Source organism: Thermobia domestica, chromosome 17 (genome assembly GCF_964235325.1).
Source record: "Thermobia domestica chromosome 17, izTheDome1.hap1.1, whole genome shotgun sequence".
Taxonomy (NCBI): Eukaryota; Metazoa; Arthropoda; class Insecta; order Zygentoma; family Lepismatidae; genus Thermobia; species Thermobia domestica.
In genome coordinates, this window is record NC_137470.1 from 44,875,869 (window position 1) to 44,895,105 (window position 19,237).

General features: G+C 34.3%; 1 protein-coding gene across 1 annotated transcript; it reads right to left on the minus strand.

Annotated features, from left to right (window-relative positions):
• Nucleotides 1–5,609: 5,609 nt before the first annotated feature.
• Nucleotides 5,610–18,756, minus strand: LOC145674524 (uncharacterized). Its single transcript, XM_081744680.1, has 2 exons — nucleotides 18,162–18,756; nucleotides 5,610–7,291 (listed from the first exon to the last, which is right to left on the minus strand). The coding sequence occupies exons 1-2, from the start codon at nucleotides 18,524–18,526 to the stop codon at nucleotides 5,842–5,844; spliced, it is 1,815 nt and encodes a 604-aa protein (XP_081600806.1). The 5' UTR covers nucleotides 18,527–18,756; the 3' UTR covers nucleotides 5,610–5,841.
• Between the last annotated feature and the right edge of the window lie 481 nt (nucleotides 18,757–19,237).

Consider the following 19,237-nt stretch of genomic DNA (forward strand, 5'->3'; position numbering starts at 1 on the left):
GGAAGCATATCAATATGCAACTCGAATTGCACATGGTTATTTTCTTTTTGATTTAAAACAAAATACTCCTGATGAGCAGCGAGTTCGAACAAATATCTTTCCAACAGATTCTTTTAATTATGTTTATGTGCCTGTAAGAAAATAATTGCAATATGGTTTATATTCTAACAACTATTTGTGCAATAATAGCCGTAAAAATGATTAGTAAGGAAAATGCACATTTATTAAAACTTTTAGCAAAGTCAAAACCGAAAGCACGTAAGGCAATTTTACAAAATGCAGATCCTGATTTAATTCGCTCTATTTGCGAATGTTCCTATAACGTATTACAGGTAAATGTTCCATTAAATAAAACAGAGATAAATAGATTTAAAAATATATAAAATGGAGGTGAGATATTTGGTGAAAAAGGTCCGTCATTAAAACAAAAGAAAAAAAGAATAATTATACAAAAAGGTGCTTTTCTTACTGCATTGCTTGCACCTATTTTAGGAGATATATTATCAAGTTTAATTAAGTAATTATGCAAAACACACAAAAACTTATATTAATATCACCGGAAAAATTACATCATTATCAAACGATATCTAATCTTGATGATGAAATGAAAGAAATTTTAAATAATAAAAGTTTAAATGCAGAAGAAAAACGGGTACGATATAGAGAGGTCTTACAAAAATATTTAAATATAATTCAAAAACCGGCGGCAGGTACAACAGCAACTACTACTATTGATAAAGAGGTGGAGGAAGACGAGGAGGAGGAGGATGAAATAATCTACTCTCTCCGAAATTTGTAAACGTAAAGCAAGACCTTTATTACGTAAATTGAAACAAAATCCTAATATTCAATGGGATGATAATGTAAATGTGAGTTTTAATAATAAATTAATTCCAGGTGCAAATATAGTGGATTTGGTATCGGATTTCGTTAGATGTCGTAAGAAAAATATTTCAGTTGCCGCTTGGAAACCTTTTCCTACATTATTAGCAAAAGGAAATATACCCTTAGAGTACATCGGTAATCCTCAACGAATAGAATATATTAGAAAACTCACACAAGTAGAAGGTGGGGGAAAAGGACGATGATGATGATGAGAACGAAGAGAATGGTCCTCCAACACGTAAACGTAAAGCTATCAACAAATGGCGTACTTATAAGCAATAATACAAATATTCTATTGTAATCTGTTGATATATTTGAGTATATAGAAAGAAATATGAATAACCCGTATTTTCGTTATTACAACAATCAAGCAGGAGGTGGTTACAATGTATAAAAAGGTACAGCATATCAAGAAGGTTATGGCATTGGTAGTTTTCTAGGAGGTTTATTCCGCACTGTATTTCCTTTATTAAAACATGGTGAAAAAACTGTTGGTAAAGGGTTGATACGTACAGGAATTAATGTAGCAGGAGATGTACGAGATAATAATAGACCCATTGAAGTCTTTACAAAATCGGTGGCAAGAAGCTAAAACAAATTTAAGAAACAAAGCTCAAAATAAATTAAATCAGGTGTTGGTAGGATCTGGAAGAAAAAGAAAGTTCATTTTACATCAACAGGTTGTAATGTAAAGCGGATAAAAAGATCCAAAGATATTTTTGATTAATTGATTATGGAGCAAAGTTATATTTTTATCTCACACTTCCTAGCAATAGTTCTATGGAATATAATCCTCAAAATACTCTTGCTTGTTATACTACTAAATTATATCATCCTATTGTACTGGAGAAGGGAGTTTGGGAAACAGCTGTTGTTGAACTACATTATACAAGTTCATTTCATAATGTTTCCAAATATACTAATAATATTTATTACCGTATCATGAATACAAAAAGCTGGAACATAACTAAAATCTTACCAGGACACTATTATCATGTTGTTGATATTCTATCTCAAATTAATCATAAAAGTGATATATTAAATTTGCAATTAAAAGTTAAAGCATCAGTAAAACGAATTGAGGTTAATAGAGTAAGAAAAGGTCAAGAGGAACATATAGAAGTACGTCTAACTCCTGAACTAGCCAGAATACTATGGTTCGATCATATAGAACAGGAAGATGTTGCAGTTGTGCTTCATGCTCGTTATCCACCTGATTTACCAAAAAAAAAAAAAAATTAGTGCCGCGGTGTCTCAGTGGTAGAGCGTTCACCTCTGGTGCTTGGGGTCCCGGGTTTGATCCCAGCCCCCACCAAGTGAAGTTTGTGGTGGACAAATACCGTGTGCGTGGGTTTTCTCTGGGTTTCCCGTTTCCTCCCACTTTCTTCACTCCACCATTTCATTCATTACTCATCATCACCGTCTTCTTTAGCTTAACCTGCATAACCTCGGGACGTAAAAAACTCAAAGATTTTTTGATTTACAAAAATCGCTACCTACACTTAAGTATATTTACAATGATATTGTAGAACCACAAATGGTAGGTTATATTATAGTTCCATTGTTACGTATTATAAATACAAATATTAGAGTATGGTATTGATAATGTACATATTTTTGACAATCCTGATTATGTCACCGTGTAACGTAAACAATTTGATCGAATTATTATTGATTTAAGATATAGTACAGGTAATCCACTTCCTTTCCAATATGGCAGTGTATGTGTAAAATAACATTTTCTTAGACGTAATACGGTATTGTAAATCTTAACTTGTGTGAATATTAATAGTAAGAAAAAAGACAAAAATGCAGTGTTAGTGTATGAAATCAGAATTAGATTTATTTGCTTGTTTACCCACTCAAACTAGTATTATAGGTAATAAAATAGTTCCATATAAGCCTGTGGCTTCAATATCTGATAATGCACCAATAGAATTTGTTGTCCCCGGTCATGGGGATGACTATATGGTCTTACCGCACACAGTGTTGTATATTAAAAGTAAAATTACTAAATCAGATGGTTCTAATTTAACTCCTGCCGATAAGAAAATTGGTCCTGTAAATGATTTTCTCAATGCAATGTTCAGTGAAGTGCAATTATATTTGAATAATCAACTTATTTCCTACTCTTCACATACATATCCATATCGATCATATATTGAAAAGCTACTAAATAATAATGCTGATGCTAAAACAACGCTTCTTCAAACATCAGTGTGGTTTAAAGATACTCCAGGTCATATGGACAGTGTGGCCGATGGTAATTAAGGATTTAAACAACGTTCTATTCTCACTACTTTAAGTCAGTGATTTGAATTATTGGGTTATATTCATGCTGATATATTTAATCAGGATAATATTTTTTTTTCTGAATGGTATACAACTGCGTATTAAACTAATTCCAGCTAAACCTACATTTTGTCTAATGGGTGACGCAGATGCTGATGGAAAGGTTTTAATTACAGATGCAACATTGCTTGTGAAAAAGGTTGATGTATCACCAGCAGTTAAAATAGCACAAAATAAAGAATTACAAAATCCTAAATTTAGAATAAAATATCCTCTAACAAAAGTGCAGATGAAGACAGAAACTTTACCAGAAGGAATTATGGATAGTACACTTCCAGATCTGTTTTCAGGCATAGTGCCTAAATGTATTATTATTGGTTTTGTTACTAATGCTGCTTTCAATGGTACTTATCAAACAAATCCATTCCATTCTCAACATTTTAGTATGTTGCTTTTTACACTGTATGTTCATGGAACGCCTGTACCATCCAAACCACTACAACCTGATTTTGATAATAAGCTATATATACAAGCATATTCTACGTTATTTACAGGTTCAGGTATTTATTATTCTAATCAAGGTAATGATATTTGACTTGCCGAATATCCTAATGGTTATACTCTCTGGTGTTTGAATTAACTCCCGATTCTAGCGCTAGTGCTGCATTTCATACTAGTCCACAACGGCAAGGAAGTGTACGTTTAGAGGTTCATTTAAAACAAGCACTGTCATCTCCTGTAACAGCAATTATTTATGGTGAATTCCCTTCAGAATTAGAAATTGATTTCCAGAGAAGAATTTCTATTAATTAATTTTTAAAAAAATGTTAAATACAATTGAACTTAATGAGGCACTACAGCATAATTTGCCAAAAGATCATTTTATTTGTGTGTATGCTGCAGATGAGCTACCGCTGTTTATTCATACATTTCCAGCCGGCATAGTTATAAACGCTGGTTCTAGTGATAAGCCTAGAGAACATTGGGTTACTGTTTATATATCTAATATGTGTGTGGGAGAGTATTTCGATAGCTATGGTATACCTCCCTATATACAACATCATATAAGGTTTTTAGAACGAAACTGTCTGTATTATACATGGAATAATAGACGTATTCAAGGTGATTTATCTCAATTTTGTGGACATTACTGTTTTCTATATCTAGCATGTCGCGCATCTGGTTATTCACTACGCGATTTCTTAAACAAATTCTCACTCACCGCTATTGATGCTAATGATATTATGCTTTATTCATTTATGAGAGTATAATGATGATGATGGTCGCTGGCCTGAGATTAAGTTCTGCGTAAACCAGACTTGTTAAATTGTGTTATTTTCTTAAAACACTGGTTGTAAAAATCCTTTTAACTCCGCCATTGCCGGCTCCAAGCCCTGGATGAGAACTACAAAATTGAATGACGCATTAACAGTATCGACATCGTTTACCACCGATTAGACTATTTTGAGTACAAAAGGGAATATTAATGTTCTATTGGTAATTTGACACACGCTATGGCACGCTACCTACCTGCGTACATAATGCGACATATAACACATTATTGACTAGAGTAGTGATACATATTACTATGCTAATTTTCATGCAGATTAAAATATTTTGTAAAAAAAAGTAGTAAACCTTCAACCATTTTTGACAAAAACTAATACAGCATACCAGGTTCAATCAGTTCACATTTCTTAGTGCTTTTTCATTACATAACCTTTTTGTGGATTGATAATACACTTGTTTCATCAAACATTAACAGCATATTCCGTCTTAGTTGCAGCCTGATTAACCATTTTTGAAATCAAAATTTCGAAATTAAGTAGGCCCCGTTATATGATCCATAACGGGGCTCGCAATATACCTATGGCACACTTAGGATGTTTGTGGATACCTAGGTACAAACATAATCTAAGGCCGGCCACACATTCGCCAGAGGCAAGACAGCCATACCAAGATAGAGGGAGGCAGGAAAAAATGAAGAGAAAGAAGCATGGGTATCTCAACCACAACGTCGAATAGGCCTTTATCTAGCACGTCCTAGAGTGAATACGTGATACGTGGTGTTGTTCTTGCATCGCTCGTATTATTGTGCCTCGGTTCGGCTGTCCCGTCCTCTAGTCAATGTGCGGTCAGCCTAAGAGCTAAACAAAGGCTGACGCTACTGGCATCAAATCTGTAAGTCCGTGGACTGATTTTGACTTCTCGTTTTCCTAGTCATATAAAGCGAATATAGGGGAGGTACCTTCAACTAGTAAAGAGCACTTTCGTTCTAATTTCTTATTCAAATAAAATCAGAGAGAATACGAACAATCGGATTCTTTGATCAATATATACTGTATGAATATCTGGAGATCAGATATTACTTTACCATCACTTAATTGAATTTATAAGAACAGTAGGTAACTTATTGGATTCAGATACAACAGTTACAGAAGAACGTAGAATTCTTTAAAAATGTTATTTCCTTTACATAAAACCATGAGGTAAAAATTGTAGTTTGGTGACTTAATCGCTGCTTCTTTCGTAATAATAGTAATAATGTGTGTTGCTAAACTGGAACGTTGATTCAATGCCTTACCACACTCTTGGCATTTGTGAGGTTATTCTCATGTGTGGATTGACATGTGTGTAGCCAAACTTGAACGTCGATTAAATGCCTTATCGCACTCTAGGCATTTGTGAGTTTTTTTTTCCTGTGTGGATTAACATGTGTTTAACCAAATTTGAACGAAGACTAAATGCCTTACGACACTCTACGCATATGAGAGCTTTTTCTCCTGTGTGGATTAACATGTGTGTAGCCAAATTTGAACGTCGATTAAAAGCCTTACCACACTCTTGGCATAAGTGAGGTTTTTCTTCGGTGTGGATTAACATGTGTCTAACCAAATCTGAGCGTCGACTAAATGCCTTATCACACTCTAGGCATCTGTGACGCTTTTCTCCTGTGTGGATTAACATGTGTGTTGCTAAAATGGAACGTTGATTAAATGCCTTACCACACTCTTGGCATGTGTTTGGTTTATCTCCTGTGTGGATTAACATGTGTGTAGCCAAATGTGAACGTCGACTAAATGCCTTACCACACTCATGACATGTGTGAGGTTTTTCTTTGGTGTGGATTAGCATGTGTCTAACCAAATTTGAACGTTGACTAAATCTCTTACCACACTCTTGGCATGTCTTTGCTTTATCTTCTGTGTGGATTAGCATGTGTTTAAGCAAATTTGAGCGTCCACTAAATGCCTTATCACACTCTAGGCATATGTGAGGCTTTTCTCCTGTGTGGATTAACATGTGTGTTGCTAAAATGGAACGTTGATTAAATGCCTTACCACACTCTTGGCATGTGTTCGGTTTATCTCCTGTGTGGATTAACGTGTGTGTAGCCAAACTCGAACGTTGATTAAATGCCTTGCCACACTCTTGGCATGTGTGAGGTTTTTCTCCGGTGTGGATTAACATGTGTCTAACCAAATTTGAACGTCGATTAAATGCCTTACCACACTCTTGACATGTATGAGGTTTCTCTCCTGTGTGGATTAACATGTGTGTAGCCAAACTTGAACGTTGATTAAATGCCTCGCCACACTCTTGGCATGAGTTTGGTTTATCTCCTGTGTGGATTAACATGTGTGTAGCCAAATGTGAACGTCGGTTAAATGCTTTACCACACTCTTGACATGTACGAGATTTCTCTCCTGTGTGGATCAACATATGTGTTGCCAAACTTGACCATCGTTTAAATGCCTTAACACAGTCTTCGCATGTATGTAACTTTGCTCCTGTATGAATTAACATGTGCCTAGCCAAACTTGAACATACACTAAATTCCTCTCCACATACTCTGCAAATGTGGGATTTCTCACCCGTATGAACTAACCTACCGCTTGACAAAGTTGAACTTGGACTAAAAAGTTTATCACTCTTTTGAGACGTATTACGCTCTGTACTTGCCTGTGTCAGCATATGTCGTGACAAACGTGATAGATGAAAACCTTTTCCAAACTGCATCGAAGTATGAGATTCATCATCTGAATGAGAAATGGCTTCCTTTAATGTAATAAACTTATTGTCTTCTGCGTGCAAAGATAATACGTTATCGCCCCTGTAACAAATTCAACAAACAAGGAAATGTGAGTGGAGATAATGATTAAGTAGCAAAAAAAAAAAAAAAAAAAAATGATCGTTCGCTATCTTTCATGATAAAATTACGCTTAATTTGTTTTATTGCATGAAATATTGTAGAAATATGAAATGGAGTACCACAGAGAAGTCTCCATATCTCTGTATTCTCAAAATAAGAGGCTGTAGTTTGTTTCATTTTATCAAATTGAACAATCATTTATATCGTGGCGGCCATAAGTCTTTGACAAGGCAATGGCGGCTGATTTGAAACAAATGCACAGTATGAGAATTAAATCTGTCTCATCTGTTGTTACATGTGGAGAAAAAAAAAACTTGCGAACCAAAGGTTTAAGAACAACTGAATTTATCAATATAAACTCTTCCGAAAATCATTCACTTATATCATCATAAAAGGTCTGCCAGAGAAACTTAACGTAACCAGACTAAAGACGAATCATTTACAGGGTAGTGATCGTGGTTCAGGGGTCTACGCGCTTGACCAGTAATCTGGAGGTTCTTCGATCAAATACACGTCGAGCTTTTTTTTTTTTTTTTTTTTTTTTTTTGCTTTAGAAATTTTGATGGTGATTGATCGGCGATAACACACGCTTTATTACATTCAAATATCTGAATACTCTTTTGTTTCAACACTTGAACCCTCAAATTTTCAGGAATAATACTAGTGATAAGAATAATTATCTCGAAGAATATTTAAAAATTAAAAACTTATTATCGCTCAGGTCATACCATTAATAGCAGAAACGTGATATTAGGCATATAAAAAATATTTCGGCTTTGTGTAATCTTGCCCACGAAAAGACGAATTTCTCATCTCGATTCTAAAACAAAACAAACAAAATCGGGATGAGACTTAACATTTTCATTCGAGACGGGACAAGGCTAACTCGGACTATCATCATGATTTGAAGATGAGAATCGAGAGGAGACAAAAAGTATCGTAAACATTTCTCGTCTTACCTCCATTCTCGAAATAGTGTATGCCACTCTTTAAGTAACCACTGCTCTGTAGTCAGAACCTTATGCATCATTTTGTTACTTTGTATTTCAGATGTTACTGAATTATGGTCTTTGTAAATATTTTTGTAGCAAACCTTTCATAATTACATCTGCAAACTCCACAAGTTAGTTTATTATAAGCATAAGTGGTCAATTATATTGTTATTTTTATTACACTTATTGTCCTGAAATCTTACAATAGAATATTTTCTACACAAAATATTAGCGGAAAACTTACGTTTAAATTTGAGTAACTGGAGAGCCACAGTTGGAGTAGGTCATTGAGTCAGTCGATCGTGGGTCAACAGCACGCGACCCACTGCGACCCACCACCACCATGACCCACTACGAACCACCACTCACCATGACCCACAAGTATGTACCTTCTGCACACGAAACTACAGGTATGACAGAATTAATTCTCCTACTCTGCATTTGCTTCAAAGAGTAGCAACAAGGAGCGTAACAGATTGGGTGTAGCGCGTAGCGGCAGGTTGTAAAGGTAGTAGGGAGTTGGAGAGGGGTAGGTTCCGAAGAATCACGGAGGGGACAAGCGTTTTGTTGTGATCAAATCATATAAAATGTGCCTACCTTTCCCTGCGATAGTGTAAAATTTTTATTTCTACAGAATGTAATCGTGTGATTGTAACGTTATAATTAAAATAACGAATTTTTGTCACATTAAATCAGTTCGAATACTAAGATAAGTCACCACAATCAAGCACTCTCCATTTATAGGTATATTTGCAATAACTAGTGATTGCATAACTTTCAAATTAGACGCATCGCATTCACAACTGCTTTTTATTCTGTAATCTCCATTAATAGCTACCAGTTGCCATAGGAAACCGAAGCAAAAAAATCTAATGGTATTACTGTAACCACAATTACAGATTATCTATCTAAAATCCACATATCTTCTATATATTTTTTCTTCTTTTTAACAACAGATTGTGCAATTTTAAGTAGCACCTTTGCCCAAAATAGGTACAAAAAATGGAAGTAATTAACAAATATGCAATATCGCTGCATCATCTGAATTGGCATGTCATGAAATCAGGGATACAGAAGAGAAAAGTTCTGATTCAGTGATTATGTGTTCAGTGATGTCCTTAACAAAATCATTGAAAGTGTGACTAATCGGTTTTCGAAACACGAAAATGTTTACTGAGAATTTGTGTGTTTCGATTCAAGGCGGAATTCTGATTTAAAAGACGAACTACCCTCAAATGTAATGAACAAAATCTGTGGCATAGATAAAGGGAAACCAATCGAAGAACTCAAATTGTATGCAGATATTTAGTCCAAGTCATCGCAAGGAGATGTTGTGAGTGAATATGATATTGGATATATAAGTAGTGAGTATGAAGAGGAAGCATGGTGAGGCAATATTGAACCAGGGATGTAGGAAAACAAAGTAAGCTTGCAAGTCTTGCCTCACGTGTGCGTTCAAAATCATATATCAATATCACATGTACGCCTTAATTATACATTCCTCTTTAAAATGTACAAGTTCCACCTTAGTATCACTCTTACACAATTAAAAAAAAAAGTAAACAAGTGTTTTTGAAAATCAATATTATTAAATAAAGATTAAGGGCGAACCTCGGGCAAGACAATCTTGAATCGTTTATGTTAATACAGTATGAAAGGGATATACTAAATATATCTATCTAAAATCAACATATCTTCTGTATATTTTTCTTCTTTTTAACAACAGATTGTGCAATTTTAAGTAGCACCTTTGCCGAAACTAGGTACAAAAAAGTGGAAGTAATTCATAATGTACACCTTATATTATACATTCCTATTTAAAATGTACAAGTTCCCCCTTAGTATCCCTCTTTCACAAGTAAAAAAAAAAAAAAAAAAAAAAAAAAAACAAACGAGCGTTTTTGAAACTCAATATTATTAAATAAAGATTAAGGGCGAACTTCGGGCAAGACAACCTTGAATCGTTTATGTTAATACAGTATGAAAGGGATATACTAAATAAAGTGAATAAAGATATCTTAATTAATAAACTCTGTCATGATAATGCAGAATTGAAAAGATTTCTGATATAAGGTAAGAATGTCCTTGCTTCTTGTCACGTAACCAGATCAAAGTAATAACAGTTAAATGCTATATATATATATATATATATATATATATATATATATATATATATATATATATAATGATGCACTGCCACATTATATATATATATATAGTTGCAGTGCATTAATAGTAACCAAGCTGTCGGAAACCAAAGTGAATTATCATAACTCCATTTTCGACCTGTCAACAAGTATGAGTAAAAAACAGGATGTCAGAAACGACAAGAAAGGTAGATTGGCACACTGTTACATCACCTTTTCATGTGAGTTTATCCACCACTGTTTCCAAAAGTGATAATTTATCACAAATTATGAGAAACTACAAAGTTTAATCTGGTTACTGATAGTTCGAAAATTCATATAGTTCAATGTTTTCAGGCAGCTCAATTGAGGTCCCATAATAAAAGGGATCTAAGTTATACATGACGTTTCCAATAACGTTTATTTATATTCGGAAAACTACTCTCCGGAACACAATATGCAAACTAAGAGAACCACATCGCACTGCACTCGAGGGTCTGCCAATGAGTGAATTGCGTCGTGGTTCTCCTCCCAACTTATATATTTTACTATGGAAAGTCAATTTCCTAGGCATACATATACCTACTTCACAAGTCAGTTCCCTTGACCTCCAAGGTCCTCAACTTATCTTTGATGTAGATGTTTTATTGAATGTAACGGAATAAAATTATGTGGTTTCGAAACTTATAATTTTGAGCATTTAAACGGTCTGAGAGGATAGTTTGTAATAATACTCCACACACAACTGTTGATCAGCTTTAAAACGACACCCAAGCCTGTATCCTATGTGGTTTGAGCCATCAGCCAGTGCTAATCGAACAAACGTCAATTTTAATGGAAATGTAAAATCTAACTTTAATTTTTAAGGCTTCACTCGTGAAGTTATTTTTTCTATATGAAATAGCTCAGCGTTTACAGCTTCAAGTGCAAAAATATGGACCTGTACAAAAAGGCAGTATGAAAAATGGTAAATGCTATCAATATACACAAGAACTGACAAAATGATAAAAAAAACTCATATCTTGGTGGTATTCAATCGAAAATAGTGTGAAAAAAATTGAAAATTGACCAAAGGGGCAAATTAATGAAAGCGAAGAATACGTCGAAACACAAAATACATTGAAAAACTGATACACAAGTAAACTATAAACCATTAGCTCCATAACCTTTTCGTCAGTCTTGATTCCTTGTACTCTCACGTTCCTGCACTTTCGATTGGATCATAGAATATATTCCCCGTGTAAGAAATATAACAAAAGTGGACAATAGTTTTTCTTAAAACAGTTTCCATATTTCTCTCATAAAACCTTGGATTCATAGCCATCATCGTGCTTTCCTAATTTGAACCTGGATACGAGAATGAAAAACAGCTTAGACGATGTAGTTTTCTATGCTACTAAGAAATTTTGTTCAAAAGGCGGGATGTACTTCATAATATCGTATTTGCGATAATATTCTTAATCTGGACTGTACAGGACTAATTTATTAATAGATAAATCATGCTTCGCTGGCATTTTATGAGTACATCTCATTAACCCACAATGAAATTTGACTTAACATCACTCTGAAATGAATTTAAATAATAATGACGATGTCAGCCTACAGGAGTTCTATATAGAAGAACGAAAATCCTTTATAAAATACCCCTTTCAAAAATACAACGAGAACATTATCTGATAAAATGCTGCTGCCCCATAACAAAAATTGAACTAACGTTACTTACAAATCGATTTGTGGTCACAATGACCACCCCTTTAAGGGAAATCCAAAAAGAAGAAACCAACGTCGGGCACATTTTATAAAGATATTAAGATTATATTTTGTCAAAAAGGGTATTTCGCATAGTTATTTTGTAATGATAAATCTATTCTTAATCTTCTATTCCAAAGCTTTTCTTAAATAAAAAATATAAAATCCTGCGGGACTTGTATCTGTGGCCATTTACACTTCTGTCTAAAATCTAGAAGCAGAGTAAAAAAAAATTATTTCACTCACCTAATAAGAAAGACGTGATCTCAAATTACATCCTCTGCTGTTAGAAGGAAAATAAATGCCAATAGCTGTTAAAGTTCGAAACATGTTTCAAAGAGATGGTTGGATTTTTTTTTTTTTTAATGTTTTGGACCTGGGATATTCTTACATTTCTCTATTCTCAAATAAGATCTATATTCATTTCACTCGCCTAAAACAAATGAAACGATCCCAAATTATACCATCCGCGGAGTAGGAGCCGTTCTGATAACCAAGTTTGAAAAATGTTCAATGCTACGATCAAAATTTATTTTATTGTTTGTCAGTACGGACATTCCTTCTTCATTAAAAGAAATACTCACGAGTTACTTGCCTCTTCTACTAGGAATATCAGGATGTCAAATATATACTTCTACGATAGGCTCAGAGCAGAGCAAAAAAAAAAAAAAAAAAAAAAAAATTCAATTGGAAAACGCTTGAAATAGAACGAACTGAAACTTTCTTTGTAGTTTCCAGCTAGGGATATTCATACAAATTTCTAAATTGTAGAAACCACAAACTCCTAATTTTATACACTTAACCACTAAAAATGAAAAAAAAAAAAAAATATTCCGTAAAGTTGGTTGTAGAATAGTTGCAAGTAAAAGGTACAAATCCGGAACAAGTTAGGAAAATATTTCCAATCCTTATTCTTCAAATATTATCAAACTTGTGGTTGGTAATAACAGTTTTTCCGCTTCTCAACACAAAGGATGTAATTTGAAATTGTTTTATCCGTAATAACTGAGGGAAACACATTTGTTGCTATATGATACAATATAAAAGATACAAGTATGACCGTACATAACAGAAACTAAAATTAAAATAATCCATTTCTTCTATTCTTTACCTATTCGAAATTTTGACCTTCATTTACGCGCTCTCAGGAACTGAGATGGAAGTGTTTCACTTCAGATCACGTTATCGCTATCCGATGAGTCAAATAATTAGTTATTTTCTACCATCTGGGAAAGGATGAGAATATCCTAGGTAAGAGCTATAAAAATATGCCGAATCGTTTTATTTGCAACATGTTTTGAATTTGGATCTAAAATGGTGTGCGTTCAGCTTTTCACCGTAGGGGTTATAATTTGAAATCACACCATTTAAAAGAAAAGTGAAATGACTTAAAATTTTCGAGGATCTTACAGAACGAATGGGACTAGATATGAATCACAAACAATTTCTTACTTTTTTAATTATTTGGGACGTGTTTCCAACTGTAGTGATTATTGATGCCACTTTCGATTTCAAGTGGTAAATGTTTTAATAAATGTTATAAATATTTTTATACATCATTCGAATCATTATGCATTGTCTTCCATTACTCAATATGTTATGAGTATTAATATATATTTTTCAGTTATATCTTTTGTGTGCTATGTTAAATAAATGCTACACAATACGAATCTTTTGCGCAGTATTTAGGTAAAAATTCTTATTATAATACTGTACAAATTTGTATTTTACGAGGTGCCAAGAGAAATAGCACTAGCTTCAGGAAAAAAATGCATATACAAAGAATTCTGAAATAAGAAATTGATGAGAATGAATAAAAACAGCAACATTCTTGCGACTGCAATGACTATTCCCGGTATATTTGCCATTCCTTATCATAATTGTAATAATAACTATTATTAACAAAAATAAACAAAATAAATACAAATGTGCAACACCTACTGCGCCAGAAGACTATGGATTCGATACTGATTGATCATTTTCTCATCTCTACCCTTCCTAATATTTTGGGGTCTTTCACATCTATAGTATCCTTCTCCATAATGTTAGTCAGAAGTGCATATTAACTTGCTGTTATAAATTAGTATACGAATCGAGCTTCATTCTCCTAACGTGATGACAGAGAGACAGAAAGAGTAAATTAATAACATCTTAGCACTTCCTTTTCCCTAGTTTAGGTAAAAAAAAAATAATGATATATAAACTAATGTTTATTCAAAACTATGACGTCTAACATAAAACTACTTTGAAGTACCATAAGACGGGGTTACTTTAAACATTGGGCGTTACTTTGCACAAAGTTTGAAAAGAGTTTCACAGTTTTCTGTTGGGAAAACCGTGAACAGTAAAGAGGAAGTTTCAATTGCCACCATAATATAGAACATGTAACTGCATTTTGGCTATAGTGTTGGCGGTTAAATTCAGTTTCAATTACCGGGAAAGTTCGTTCTTTAGACGTATTGAAAGCCGTCACAGTAAAGGCTGACAAAATTTGAAAGGTATCATCTATAAGAATTTCCGTCAAAGTTAAATTAGTTTCGTAAAATACTACCATGTATAGTGAGACTTCGAGTGAGTGAGTAGTTGATATTGAAATGTGTATCGCTCTAAAGTCATATAAAAACGTAAAACTCGGAGAAAGCATTTCAGCTCTACTCGCGGTTACTTTGCACCGGTCCAAAATAACGCTTAGATAGGAAATTATTACTACTGGAGCCACCTGTGTTTTAAATTTAGGTAAATTTCCTATTTAGGTAGATGCCGGAAGGAATTTCTTGTTAGAAAACATATTATGCACAGTGGCGTATCCAGAAAAGTAGTTTGACATGGCTTTCGCTTTTTTTTTTTTTTTTTTTTTTTTTTAAGAAATCACTAAACTTTTAGGAGTGGGCTTGAAGCTTGTACACGTAAGAATCACTAACAATAGATTTTTAAACAAATTTTACTTTCACTCAAACAGTGACTGCAACAGATTAATGTGATCCGGTTACCGGAGCAGTTTAGGTATCATTGCTAAATTGTTCCCGGAACCGGATCAAATGAATCGGTTACAATTACTTTCCGAGTCAACGTAATGTACAATGTTAAGATTTATGCTATAAGAACAAGGGCCAAAATGTTACTAAACACTATTCCTAATCAATCCAGGAGAAGCACTATCAATATTGATATCTAAATGGGGGCTACCGCTCCCCAACCCCCACTCAATTTCCATAAAACATTCCCAAAAAACATTATTTAGTGAAACCACTACTCTAAAGCTAAGGTAATAAGGAAGAATTAAAAAAAAAAGCTGATCACCAATTATAAATCAGTTTAGCATGACGAGGAAAAATAAATTACATATCACCAACATAATGGAACGACCAGCAGCAAAACAAATACTTTGCCAAATACTCAAATCGAAAAAAAAAAATCAAGAATAAAGTAATATCAATCAAAAAACTAAAGCACTCACCGTTTCGCTATACCAGAACAATCATGAATAAAGAACTCATAATTGCTGCTTGAGGAAGAAATAAGATAGCAAGAACACTCGTGCAATACTCAAGTTCACATTACTAAAAATGTTCCTTTAAGCACAGACGTCAATTTCTTAAAGCGAGAAAACTTGTTATTATTACAAACAAAAATAACCAATAAACGCCCACTTTTACCATACGTCGGAAATATCTTCAGCCTTCGACCACAACCACGACAGATTTTCTCTATCTCAATTAAACTACACAGTGCTCCAAAACGATATGAGTTAATATCCGAATCTAATACAAACATATTTAAAAACGAGAAGTTCAAATTCTTTGTATTAAATTCATCAAACGGTTTCTCAATCGCATTTGCTAACTCGATCGTCGCCATGAAACCAAAATTCAAGTACGCGCTCACCGCATTTTACACATACAAGTAGACAGAACATGTGACGTCACAGTAACAAACTACCATATGACTGTACAGAGACAACTAGTGAGAAAAATATTAACTACCAACAATCTTTCAAAAAAGACGTCAAACAAAAGGCACGAACAGTTCCAACAAATGACTCAGGCAGAAACAGTTTCAGCAAGTGACTGAACCGATAAGAACCGATTAAATTTACTGTTTGAGCCTAATTAAGGACTAGCCTTTTTTTAAACAAAAAGAATCATGCATTTGTGGATTGGCTTCAGCCTGAAAGTTACAAACCCCGTAAATCTTAAACTGATTACGGTTCGAATGATATTCTTGGACAACAGGAATAACCAAATCAAATCAGTTCACGAGGATCACTTTTTCTCTTCGAGAGTTGGCACTTTCGTGGGACATATGCTAAACTATTAGAATATGGTTCCTGAGTCGGTACCAGAAATACATAATTTTCTTTATAAATATCAGTAATTCAAACTAAGTACTGATACCCGTACCATCATTCTAATATCAATATTAATAAAATGCATGTAGTTTTATGTAGAAAGTAAAGCGTATAAATACTGAAGGGAAAACATTGCACAGAAACGTATATTCAACATACTTTTGTGTATGTTGTGCAAAGTAACCCTACCTATGAAACGTTTCACATTTCAATTTCAATAATTACATCGAAGTCCCATTATGCACACTAGTATTCTACGAAACTAACTAAACTTTGACGGAAATTCTTTTAAAATTTGTCGGTCTTTATAGTGACTGCTTTCCGTACCAGTACAGGAACAAACCCTCCCGGTAATTAGAACTGATGGTAAACCCCAACTTTATAGCCAAAATACAGTTACATGTTTTATCTTACAGAGTAGTTGAAGCTTCCTGTTTACAGTTCATGGTTTTACCGACAGAGGACTGTGAAACTCTTTACATATTTTGTGGGAAGTAATGCCCAATGTGCAAAGTAACCCCATGTTACGGTAGCTAGTAACCACTAAGCGAAATGAAGTGTCAAAATTGAATGTGGCAATTCATGACACGGAACTATAAAAATGTTTGGGAACGAAGGAATCCATATAATTAAGAAATTACGTCCCTAATGTATTGTGTTACTTTGGAACACAAATATACAAGCAAAGCAAGCATTTCAGGATGTGCATTTCAGGATGTTACCTATAAAGTACTTAGGAACGTAGAAGAACACATTCAACACGTAAGACATGTAAGTTTATCCTAAATACAATATTTTTAGCTATTCCCGTTTACCAACATTCTTCGTAATGCCCTAATCTGCATAGCAATCTTATTTTTAACGGCCATCTAGCACATGCTGGTTAGCGTTGTTTGTACAATAATTCATATATCATGTACGTTCACTAAGCCCCTAAAGTTATCCTATATTGAGAAATCGAGGTTCATACCCTAAAAATGATTCCTGGGGATGTAAAAAGTCGACTTCCTTGAAAGAAATGACAGCAGCTATGAAATGGATTGATGTATGGACCTCTACAATTAATGAACATACATTGTTGGTTAAAATATTCTTTATCTTCTATTTCGCTAATGTCTTTCGAAGCCCTCCGAAAAAAATAGGCTAGACCCATTTGAGCTAAATCCTAAGTAAAATCACAAACGTCCATAATTTTTGTTTCAATATAATACATTCCACGTTTAAATTTGGAAAATTTTAGGATAAATACCATTCTCGCGATTTGTTATTTTACGGAAGTCTCTATATAAATAAAACAATATCGTCGAGCCCATATTTTAAATATGTGCAACAATTAGTGAGAAATGTGTAATCAATAGGCCTAATACAGAAATAATTATTTTATCAAGATATGAACTACGGTACATACGATTTGAATGAGTGGTATCAATCTTACTAATATTTTTTATTTGGTATACAGCTAGTCTATGTGTGCCATGCTATTTCCAAATTGTACGTTAATAACTTACGTTCGAGATATATCCCATACCTAAATATTTCTCGGGGAGTATTGCTTTTAACCCATGTAACCGTATTTTCAATCTGAGCCAATTAGTATATGAAAAAATGAACATTACCCTTCCGGCTGAACTGAATTTAAACTTTTTGTTGTTAATTTTTGGGAGTCGTCAGAGTACGACGCGCAAGCCTTTTGAACCACTATTTTTCTTAGAGTTTCTGTATTACTTTCAAAAGCAGTCCCTTCTTCTACTACAAATTCTGATTTCACACTATCAACGTTTAGTTTCACATTCAAAGAACACATATCTGTATCCTTGTCCATTGCTTCCTCTCCTTCCGTGGTAGATAATATTAACTCTTTGTTGTCAGTCATCAGTTCGTATGTGCACCCTTTCCCTTCGAGTGGATCTTCCTGCGGTAAGTCATAAGGAATTTCTTCTTTGCACATCAATTCCAACTTAACATACGCCTCACCTGCCATTGTGAATTGAAATGATCGCCCTTACTTTAGCAACAAGCCGCTTGGGAGAGGGTCTCCTAGACGCAGAGTGCCAGTACCATCTAAATTATTTGAATGTGCAATGAAGTGGACACTTTCAGAAATGGTTTGCGTCAAGACAACGCTAATCCTTACAATAATCTGCTACGCCGTTGAATGTCGCTACCATCCACATATAACGCGACTCAGCCAGACTTACACAGTCCCAGTTCTAGTTTACCTACTTCTCATGAGATGTCGCCATGGTCTCTATTCCATAATTTTTGCCTTCAGTGTTGCTACTTCAGTGTTTGAAACACATTCAGTTATTTAGTTCATCAGCATACGCGTATGCAGGGGCGGATCCAGGACGGACTTCTGGGGGGGGCGGTCGCCGGTAATACTGCTACTTTTAAGAGCTCCAAGCTTGTTATGGATGGGTTTATTTATATATAAAATAAGAAAGTTTCCTCTTGTGGGGGGGGGGCGATCGCCCCGATCGCCCCCCTCTGGATCCGCCCCTGCGCGTATGTGCAATTGAACTAGATAGATATGTGAGGTGATTTTTTTCCAAAGGTCGACCGGAACTCCTTCTACACGAATATATAATTATTTAATTATTAGTAAACTATAATAATATGTCAAGTAAATGCTTATGCGAAATTCTTGTTTGTACACAAATAGTTTCGATGCCAGTGCCAACAGAAAATTGCT